Genomic DNA, 11728 nt, shown 5'->3' on the forward strand with positions numbered 1-11728 from the left:
AACCCTGAGAAGGGAAAAATACCATTCTTAGGTACTTTATCTATCCTTGGATACAAAGTGCAGTGAGATAGTCTGGAAGGACAAATCATTGTATGTTGCACAATCAAATGTGAAATTACTCTGAAGACATTTCTTCTGTTGCTGGTCTAATATATTATTTCTATAATATGGATTAGGCATACATATTGGAGACAGCCATCATGCTGATTACCAGTTGGCAAATGTTGCTAGATTTATGCCCTCTTACAAAATTAGCACAAACTAACTGTGCTTTTTCTATCCGACCTAGATGCCTCTTCAGACTACCACTGTCTCCAAATGGTACATTTGGAGGGACATGCAAACATACATTGCTCACTATTCCCATTATAGGTATAATCTGGATAGTGTATGTAAATCCACAGTATATTCTTTGTTTCAATATTGGAAATAGCACATATCACTGAAGTGCAGAGTACCACTATAAATTTGGAACTGATTTAGTGGACAATCACTTAAATATGAGCCAGCAGTGTGCTGCAGCTGCCAAAAAAGCCAACACAGTGCTAGGCTGCATTAACAGAGGGATAGAATCAAGATCACGTGAAGTACTAATACCACTTTACAATGCCTTGGTAAGGCCACACCTGGAATACTGCATCCAGTTTTGGTCACCACGATGTAAAAAAGATGTCAAGACTCTAGAAAGAGTACAGAGAAGAGCAACAAAGATGATTGGGGGACTGAAGGCTAAAACATATAGGGAACGGTTGCTGGAATTGGGTATGTGTAGTTTAACGAAGAGAAGGGTGAGGGGTGACATGATAGCAGTGTTCCAATATCTCAGGGGCTGCCACAAAGAAGAGGGAGCCAAGCTATTCTCCAAAGCACCTGGAAGCAGGACAAGAAGCAATGGATAGAAACTAGTCAAGGAGAGAAGCAACCTAGAACTAAGGAGAAACTTCCTGAAAGTTAGAACAACTAACCAGTGGAACAACCTGCCTCCAGAAGTGGTGAATGCTCCAACACTGGAAGTTTTTAAGAAGAGACTGGACAGCCATTTGTCTGAAATGGTATAGGGTTTCCTGCCTTAGCAGGGGGTTGGACTAGATGACCTCCAAGGTCCCTTCCAAGTTATTATTATTATTATTATTATTATTATTATTATTATTATTATTATTATTATTATTAATATTATTATTATATACCAAAATGTGGTTGTTTAATGATCAAGCATATTTTTGAGGCAACCTAAGATGAGAAAGATTTGATGGGTTGTGTGGGTTGTGTGTGGGGGAGGAGGGGAGCAGTGCTCTTTTGGTAATGGTGGGGTAGTGGCAATTATTTTCATTTACAATATTGCAAGTTTATCGATTGCAATAGTGCTGATCTTTCTTTACCTAAAGAAAGGTAAAACAGACAAATATGAAATTGTGTCATCTCTCATGTTTATACATGATGTGGGAGTCTAGAGATCAGGCATTTACAGCTGTGCAAACTAACACAAATTTCTAGATAGCCATTTTCAGGAAATATTTCACATTTATCATTTTTTCCTGTTTCCCCCCCAATAATCATTGAACAATACTTGCCCATTGGCTCAGTTCTTGGTGGAAGTATTTTGTCACTTTGCTTCTTAAGTCATTTTTCTTAAAAGTTTCTTAACCTCAGACCATGAATTTGATGTTAGAAAGCATACTGGAGATTGCACTTAAAAAGAGGATGGGGCTAGATGAAATCTTAAACTTCTTTTAATAACAGTAGATTAATTTAATGAAAGATAATTAAAATGTTATTTGCTCATTCCTTCTTTGATTTGGACAATGATGTACTGGATATATAAGAATATTCAAATAAGGACTATGAAGAGATGTTATCCAGAGTGTGCATGGGCATGTACATAGCATCTCTTGTGTCAAAAAGATCTTTGCATAAGATCAACCATGAAGTGCTGCTGCTTCATCCTAGAAAATACACACTTGTTTTAATCCACATAGCTGTAAAATACATTAATAAAAATGACTAGAAATACATATATCTTAAGAACAAATCTATATAACTTTAATTCATGGCTATTAATGTCAACATATTTTTCCAGTTCAGACAGTGAAGTTTTTACTTGTAGTCAGTCCCCATGCTTCATGGGAAACATGGCTAGAATTACAGTTTTAATTTCGACAATACTGTAGGGCAATGTGAAGGTCAGAACCATGGACAGCAGCATTCATATAAGCAAGTGCAATCCGAATGGGCGAGTTCTTCTTGGTGCTGATGAATGCTATTTACATACTGTATTTGATCCTGTATAAAATAAAGTTATATGGCTGTGATTATTATGACAAAACTTGCCAAGAAAAGCCAATTGCTCTTAAAAAGCACTGGAATCATTAGGTCCTAGCATTAGGCTGTTTTTTCTTCCTCTCCTTGTTGGAATAAACACAAAATACAACATGTTGAATCTTGAATGAAATAAGCTGTATTGTGCATCAAAGATATGGAATGTGTGTATGCACACACATGCAAATATTTCCATTTATATACTTCCTCTCAAAGCTTATATGCATTGTGCATGCAATGTATCTATCATAAGTCCATTCAGTATTCTGGTATATTTGCCTACAACTTTTTATGTAGAAGGGAAATCTATTTATTTAATCAATTTGTATGGCTACCCATCTTAACAGATGACTCTGGGTGGAAAACAAAATTAAAATAAACTTAAAACAATAGAGTAACAATAGAAAAAATAAAGTACATAGCAGTTGAAGAAGGCATCAAATCAAATACCCGAGAGATGGGGTCTCTGTCACACACTCGAGGCCCCAGGCCTAAGTACACTACCAAGTCTTTACTGCCTTATAAAAGGAGAGCAAAGTCAGTAGAGGCATATGGCAAGAGATGGTCCCTTGGGGAAAATCAATGCACTCCACAAGAATCTGATTGCTGATCAATTGCAGAAAACACTTTGAAGCAATTGAACCAATGTTGTTGGCCAGTGACTGATCCAAGTTGGACCAATTATGTCTCATAATGCACTACACCCCCCCCTCCACACACAGAGAGAAATAAACTGCCAATATGAGAACTGGGGTTCCTGTATAATTTTATATCACATGGAGTGTAACTCGAAATTAAAGGAAAGCCTTTTAATCTGAAAGCACAGGTTCATAAAGTATTATCCTCCTGTGTAAATAAATAAATGGCCTGAGAAAAGCACTACTACTGAAAAATGTAGCGGCTTGTAGTACCCATAATTTCTGTATGATTAAAGGTTCCCTGCCCAATTATTAATATTTCAACTTTAAGCACAGCTACTGAGGAGTTAGAGGGGCAGTTGTGTACATTTCTTGCAGCAAGATAAAAACTTCTGGGGCATATTAAAATCCCTGGTAATTTACAGGGACACATCCACACAGTTTTCTTGGCATAGTACAGAAATCATTTGCCATGGCTATCTTCACCTTAATATTATTTTCCAGGTCTACACATCAGGATTTTCTAGGGTGGATTCTATCCAACGCTAAACAGGGCTGACCCAGCTTAGTTTTCTAGATTAGACAATGTTAGCTAGTGCTGGCTTCATGGATCACAGTCCAGTTTAGTCCAATTAGATTTCAGTACCTTGATACTTTCAAAATATTGGAGAGGATGTTTGATTACTTAGGTTTTTTTTAAACCAAATAGTATTTGGGAAGTAAAACTGATTGGTTAAATTATTATTATTATTTTGGTCCCAAGGGCAGACAACTCATGTTGAAGGCCCGATTTAGGCAAGAGCTAAACCGTACGTCAGTGAGAACGACACTCTGGAGAAACCTCACTATAACCAGATTTGGCAGGTGCCGCTCTCCTCTCCTCCCCTTCCCGCGGAGGCGCGGGGGTTGGGAGGGCAGTTGCGGGAAAAGGCGTAGGCGCGCTTCTCATTGCGCATCCTCGGGCTGGCTCCTTGTTTCTGGGCTGCCGGCGGTTCGGTCTGCGGCAGGCGGGCGATCATGGCGCTGAGCAATTTCCTCTTCGCGCAGTGCATCTGTTACTTCCTCGCCTTCCTTTTCAGCTTCATCGTGGTGGTGCCGCTGTCGGAGAACAGCAACGACTTCCACGGCCGCTGCCTGCTCTTCACCGAGGGCATGTGGCTCAATGCCAACCTGACGGCCGAGCGGCAGCGCTTCACCGTCCAGGAGTGGGGACCCGAGTCCGCCTGCCGCTTCAGCCTCTTCGCCGGCCTCCTCTCCCTTCTTCTCGCCGCAGTGCAGGCCTGGAGGACCCTCTTTTTCCTTTGCAAAGGCCACGAGGAGTAAGTGCTGGTCTTGCCTTCACCTGGGCCGGGAACCGAAGCGAAGGGGGTGCTGTTTATTGAGAGGTCGGGGGAGGTGAAGAAGAAAGGGGGAAGATCTCCACGGAAACAGGCTGCTCTCGTGGCCCCGCAGATGCAATGCCTGGAGCTCCAGGGGACCAAATGGGGTTTCTCAAAAGTTGGTTTCCCTGAGGAGAGGGATTTCCATTGTGCTCTGGCTGGCTTGGTTCCTACAACACATTGCTCCAGAGATTAGCCACCCTTGTTATCTCACAACAAGTTGGGGTAATCAAATAAACTATGGTTAAATAAACAATGACTAATCTGGGATGGGAAGATTCTGTAATCTGGAGCTCTCCAACTGCAATGGACACTACCTCCCATAATATTGAACAACCCTGTCATTTAGAGTATTGTCTGTGAGAGGTGTAAACCAGACAACTGGGATAGGCATACCATTTTGGGACTTCATAAATCCAGCCAACTACTTGATGGCATATTTTTTTCTGTATCTCTCAGCTGTTGTTTACTGGCCTTCCAGATTTTCCCAGCCAGCTATGGTAAATCCAGTCTGGAGAATATCCTGATGGAAAGGGTAGCCTATACTCATTGCTTAATAGTTGTAGAACTGTGTAACTTGACCAAGTTTTTTTATTAATGGGATTTATTTTCAAGTATGGCTGCACAAGATGATGACCTAATGTAGCAGGCAAGGTCATCCAAAGAGATGGATGTAAAATCCAAAAGCTATTTAAATATATATTTTAGGCATTCAAATCAATGTATAGATAGAGATTTCACTTAATTGGGGCTGGTAATTGTATTGTTAAGCAACATAGTCATAAAGCATGATGTCAGTTGTGGCAGTTCCAGATGCCATTGTTAGGTAAATCTCATGTGGTTATAGTGTCCCTTGGTCATATGATTGCCATTTGCAAACTCCTGATATCTTCCCCATTGACTTTGCTTCTCAGATGTTGGCAGTGAAGTTCACAAATGATTACAGGACAATTGTGAGCCGATTGTCAGTTACCTGAATCACATCATGTGATTGTGGGGATGATGAGACAGGCACAGCTATGAGGAATAGTCATAAATTTGCCTTATTCAGCCCCACCTTAACTTCAAAGAGTTGCTGATTGTTCAATGAAGATTATCTGTAAAACCAATAAAAGAATACATACATACCAAAAAGCTAAACAAATAAAAAATATTGGCATGACTATAAGTGATTAATTCTAGTTAGACCTTTCATTTCCCAGTTGGGTGCCCTATGGATGTATTAGATCAGGGGTAGGCAACCTTGGCTCTTTTATGACTCATGGAACCTCAACTCCCAGAATTCCTGAGTCAGCCATGCTGACTCAGGAATTCTGGGAGTTCAAGTCCACAAGTCATAAAAGAGCCAAGGTTGCCTACCCCAGTATTAGATGAATGATATGCTGGAAATTCTAGTACAATAGATCTGGAGAGACAAGATTTTTGTTAATACTTGCAAAATTTTCCTAAAAGTTTCCATTGTACTGAATTAATCTCATCATATTCTATTGCTGTAAAAGTTAGTTAGACCATTTAGAAAATTTATGTTGGCCCTGTTTATTCAATGGAAAAGTAGGTGTGATTCCAGGCAGATTTTTCAATGTGCTTTGTGCATAGTTCATTATTGTAATTTTATGTGACAGCTATTGAAGACCTACTTCAGTGCAAATTTTTCCTCCATTTGGTCTAGCTTTTATCTTACCACTGATCAGCTGTTTCAGCTCCAATCTCTAAAGATGTGAATGTTCCATAATGGTATGGCTCTTGACTCTTCCAAATATTCTAGTTCTGAGATGTATATATGTGTTTCATATAATTCTTTTTTACCAGAATTTGCTTAATAGTTGTAGAACTGTGTAACTTGACCAAGTTTTTTTATTAATGGGATTTATTTTCAAGTATGGCTTGAAAATTTTATTTTTATTTTATTTTTATTTATTTTCAAGTATGGCTTTGCAGTTTTGAAGTCACCTATGATTCATGTCTTTACATATCTTTTCCATTCCAAGTAGAAAGCATTTTATGTATATGCTAAAATGCAGTATCAAGCTATAACATTTGGTAAATAGAAGAAAATCTCATGTCTCAGGCATGAAAATTTCATCCGATATAAAAATTGTGTTAAGTTGCATTATGGAATTTCTCAAACCTTGTAGAGAATAAGAAAGAAATGAATATTTTTAAAGAGGAAATGTGACTTGGAGATAGTTTCATTTTCTTAAAATTAGCATCCAGATTAACCCAAAGCAAAATGATGAGCAGAAGCTAAAACAGACAATGTGTACTATTTTAGTGTGGGCTAAACCGTCATGTTCAGCTAAGCAACCCAAGCCACATTTGTGTAACAAATACTTTTTGATCTCTGGAGATGTGTTTCTATAGCATTTGCTGATATATACTATGAAGTTATTTAACACTGTTTCATTATGACTTGATGAAAGAAAAGGGAGAGGAAGAATTTGGTTTACCAGATGTCATAAACATAAAATCAGGATATCTAAATAATTATCCTGGGATCAGCTGCACCTGAGTATCAGACACATTCAGAAGGCTGTAATGATTCATATCAGTTCCAAAATGTCTGCAACTCATTAAAGCAACTGCATTTTTCTATGTATCCTGCATATTTTGTGATGCATATTCATTCTAAAACAGTAAAATCCTGCAGCTAGGGTTATTTTTTTAATTGTTACAAACAATTCTGCATTTAAAATTATCTACTGTAATTTACATAGCTGACTATAAGAGCTTTCATAAAATCTCCTTTAGACTTCAAAACCATTCCCATATCTGAAGCACTGCACAGCCTAAAAATAATATTCCTCCCCAAAGGAGACATCAGCATACATTATACCAGCAATGAATATGGTTTCCAAAATTTCTGAAACTTAACACCAGAACACCATTTGAGATTGACTGCAGCCAATCAGAAAGGTCTATGCAGTGTTTCTGCACACGACAAGTTCTGCTTTTCAGTCCTATCAGCAGAAGGTTAAAAAGACTCACTTTTCTATTTAGATTCAGAGGGGGACTCTACATATCTGAAGGAGGAATTGTAAGTCCAAAGAAGTTTCCCTTAAGGATTTAGGATTCCCCTACAACATTTTCATAAGAAAATTACTTTTCAGAGTTCTTTGTATCCTCTGTGGAAGTGTTTTCTGGAGAGAGATGTCTAGTATACTATGAGGTCCAAATTAAATTCAGGGAATTATGTATGGCATTTCATTTAAACAGTATAGCACCAGCATATATTAAAAGTCAGTTGTCCTCATGTGAACATATTCAGATTTTTAAATCAATTTCAGAAGTTTTCTGAGTCTATTGATTTATTCAAATAATGCAGCTGATCAGAAATGTTACGTTTTTGGTTATTGCATTCAGGCAGTAATGTTTGCAAAATAATATTTATAGTTACTTTTGAATGCCAGACTCTTCTATTTGCTCATACTTTTTTAGTTTTATTTTCTGCTGGTCTTTTAAATTGTTCCATATGACTTGCCAAATGATTAGAACTATCTGGATAGAATCTTTCATGTATTTACGTGTAATTGTTACCCTTCTCTATGAAAGAAATAATTAAAAATGTCATCTACCTACTGCAACCAAAAATAGGAATTATCATGTGAGGTTCTAAGAGTCAACGCTGCTGCTTACATAGATCAATCTTAACTAGATTATCTTCATTATGGTAGAGACAGGGAAGAAATCCCATCCCAAAAGGTTCAGACAGGAAAGACTGAAAGGAAAACCTGACTCTAATCTGTCAATCTAAATAGTGGGCAGAGCCCACAAGAGCCTGGGAAAATCAAAGTCTGAAGAATCGAACGGGATCAGGAAAAAAATAGCTTCTCAGGTGGGCATGCAAAAGAGAATGTGAAAAGTTCAATGCTGATTTTGTGTGTTGTATTCCATCCTGAGGAGAAAGATATCTTGTATTACTTGGCTATTCTGCCAAGTTAGAAAAATGACTCAAACCAGAGAAAGTTTAGAGAATCAGAAGGAAGTAGACCTGTAGGGAAATGTGGAGCTAGATATGGATTAGATTCCTTTCCTTTGATTTGATTCCAACACTGCATGTGATCCAGAGTTACTGCTTGTGTTACTGACAAGATATGTTTTTCTTTCTCTTCTCCCCAATCTCCCATTTTCATTGCAGCTCTTTCTTTTATGCTTTCCTGAATCTTCTGATTAGTGCCTTCGTGGTTTTTGTCATCTTTATTGCTAGCACTATCGTGACTGTTGGGTTTAACATGTGGTGTGATGCTATTACTGAGAAGGGAAGCATGCCAAATAGGTGAGTATTGAAGATGATACTTTGGCATGGAGAAATGGACAATAGCACATAATATGCAGATAACAAAACAATGAAAACAAGGAACTTCATAATTTGGAGGTTTATTAAAGCAAGACTGGTTACATAAGAGATTTCTCCTCTGTCATCATGTTCTTAAGGTCCAGTAAAGTTTTACTTGCCATATTTAGAACACTGCAAATGATATGTAGTTGAGATTCACTAGTTTCTTCTGAAATCTCAAAATGAATATAACAATTTGGGAGGTGAATATGGCCTTATGGTGAACAAAAATATCCACTGGGACTGCACTGAGTTAAGCTAAATGTGTTCAGTTCTTTACACAACTGAATTGGCCTCAGGGGATTTCTAGCACAATCAGATATGTGTAAAATTCCATACTGCACATTAAATACTGCACATTAAATAAATGCAGTCAATCACGCTGGGATTATTTGGAAAAAAGTATAAAGTGATTAAATGACTGTGTGTGATTTAATAGAAATCTTGTGTAAGTATGTAGAGTATTAAGACAGTGAATTTTCATGTCTTATAATCTACATTCATGATTAAACCACTGTGTTATATAGTATGTGGCCAGTGAAATAATATGCATGTCCTTTCTAAAGGACATACAAGGAGAGGTCCTGGCAAAGTAAGAATGCAGTTTTAGATGATACCAATTCAGCTGTAAGCTTCATCAGCTTGTCTTCAGGAAATTGGTCAGAATGGGAACCATTGGCAAAATGTTGGAGAAGACACTGACATGTTGACCCTTTGCTCTATTATTTCTTGTCTGCAATAAAAACTATTTTGACAGGTTCATTAAAACACTTGAGAGAGATTGTAATATAAAAGTTTATTTGTTTCAAAGATAGTCACAAGATTGTGTGAAAATATGATGTATAATCAGTTGTCGTACTTAGTGAGTGTCTATGTGTGTTTGAGAGAGAAAGAGTGTACATTAGAGTCATTTAGCGAGTTAGTGATATAGAGGATGGATTCTATGAAAGATAATTTATAACTACTGAATTATGTTTCCTTTCCTTCTATTTCATCCAAAATGCCTTCTCCCTTTAGCTGTGAAGAATTACAAGATATAGATCTTGAGCTGAATTTAGAAAACTCATCATTCTATGACCAGTTTGCCATCACACAGGTAAGTTAAGCCTCTTTGTTCACAGAACTGACACATAACTTGGAGAGACTTCAAATGTCACTAAATGCCTTCTTCATACTAAAATAGCATCCTCCTTACTTAATGCTATCCAGAATCAGTTCACAAATGTTACACTCAGCATTGTTTCACTCTGCACTTGATGACTAGTACTGTATTTCATCTGAATCAATATTTCTGTCTGTAATCTGACATGGTTCATTGACATAAACTAGCTGAGCTTGAGCATATCCAAATATGAATAAATATGGAAAAAAGGTAGAAACCAAATTCTGGGAGAGATGGTTGGACATTATACAGAAGAGAAAATTAAGTGATAGGTGTTGTTACCATCTGTCAACTTTAAAAGATGGAACACATTAGATCTTTATTACTTTGGAGAAGACAATTGGAACCAGAAATTGTAAGGAAGCTAATTTTGGCTAAATATTGAGATAAGCTTCTTAACAATGAGCAATTAAACAGTGGAACTTGGAAGATGATGGTCTCTACTTCATTAGATACATTGACGAAGAACCTGCACAGATATCCAACAGCTGTAGTTGCAAACTGTATGTTAAACATAGAATTGGAGTTGATAATCTCTAATTAATTTTCCAGCTCTGTAATTCTGTGAATGCTGTAGTCATGAATTTATGGAAATCCACATTTCAGCTCACTCTAAGATGACAGCATAGTTTTTTTTATTTGGAAACCACACCTAGACATAAATATGGCATGAATAAATCTTCAAGAAACATGAAGATGAGTTTCTATTTGCATCCGTAGTCTCTGACAAGGAATACTGTGTGTGTATTGGTTCTTAGATGACATTCTTGAGATTTCTAGGAAAGGCAAGTACAAAGAAGGACCAGACTAAGAAATATAAAGGCTGAATATGTAATGCCAACCTGGACTATTCTTTTTAGTAATGTAAGATATGTGCCGTTATTGTCTGGCAAATACACTTACTGTAATGGACTTTTTGTTACGGAATTACAGATTGTACAGATTTTTTTTAAAAAAAGTGTCTATAGAGTCAAATATCACATTAATATTGTTTCTTTGAATTAAGCCTAATGTATTGGATCAGCTCAGCCATTTTATAAATTGTAGGCTGTGGATACTGTGAACTGAGAAAATCTTCAACATTAACTATTATTCACCTGAAGGTTTGGGTGAAAATGTGTTACACATTGTATTAGATTCACTTTCCTCAATAAAGTGATTTACAGGTATTTTGGGACTGCAGTTCAGATAATTTAGGGGATTCTAGAGGGTATAATTTTTGGAAAGGTGTATATTTATATTTTTGAAGTATTCTCATCATCTCTTTCTCTTTTTTGTTTCCAGTTTGGCCTCTGGGCTGCCTGGCTGACTTGGCTAGGAATTACAATATTGGCCTTTTTGAAGGTTTATCATAATTATCGGCAGGAGGACCTCTTGGATAGTCTGATTCATGAGAAGGAATTTTTGTTGGGACGATCTTCATCACGAACTTCTTTTCAGGAAGAGAAAAGTGGCATAATCTAATATCCAATAAACCTCAGTGCATAGCAGGTTGTAGGTTGTATATTATGGGCCTTAGCTGGAGGTAAAGATAGAAATTGAATTGGCATGCCTAGAAAACCTTTAAGAAAGAAACAGAATCTGGAATTTAGCATTCTGTTAAATAGATATTGTCCATAGAATATCCCTGTTAAAATATAACTATAGCTCATACAGTTCCCTGGATCACAATTTATGATTCCTTTAATTGTTTAGCACTTTGTGGTTTTCAACCATGTGTGCAAATTCTTTTTATTGAATAACCTGTGATATCAAATTAATTTCTGAGGATTAATTTAGGAAAACCAATTCATATGGACAAATCACAATATGATGCTGCAAGTGGACATGTCATATATGCTTGAACTAAGTATTAGACTGGATTTGTTTATTTGCCTAAGGTTGCCATTGTCTGTGAATT

The 11728-nt window shown here is 37.0% G+C and overlaps 1 protein-coding gene across 1 annotated transcript; it reads left to right on the plus strand.

The window, feature by feature from the left end:
• Positions 1-3971: 3971 nt before the first annotated feature.
• TMEM179 (transmembrane protein 179) lies at positions 3972-11292 on the plus strand (the record flags this gene model as incomplete). Its single annotated transcript, XM_081327731.1, has 4 exons — positions 3972-4273; positions 8469-8606; positions 9684-9762; positions 11113-11292. The coding sequence occupies 4 exons, from the start codon at positions 3972-3974 to the stop codon at positions 11290-11292; spliced, it is 699 nt and encodes a 232-aa protein (XP_081183857.1).
• Positions 11293-11728: the final 436 nt, after the last annotated feature.

This window comes from Vipera berus (genome assembly GCF_964194415.1).
Source record: "Vipera berus genome assembly, chromosome: 1".
Classification (NCBI taxonomy): Eukaryota; Metazoa; Chordata; class Lepidosauria; order Squamata; family Viperidae; genus Vipera; species Vipera berus.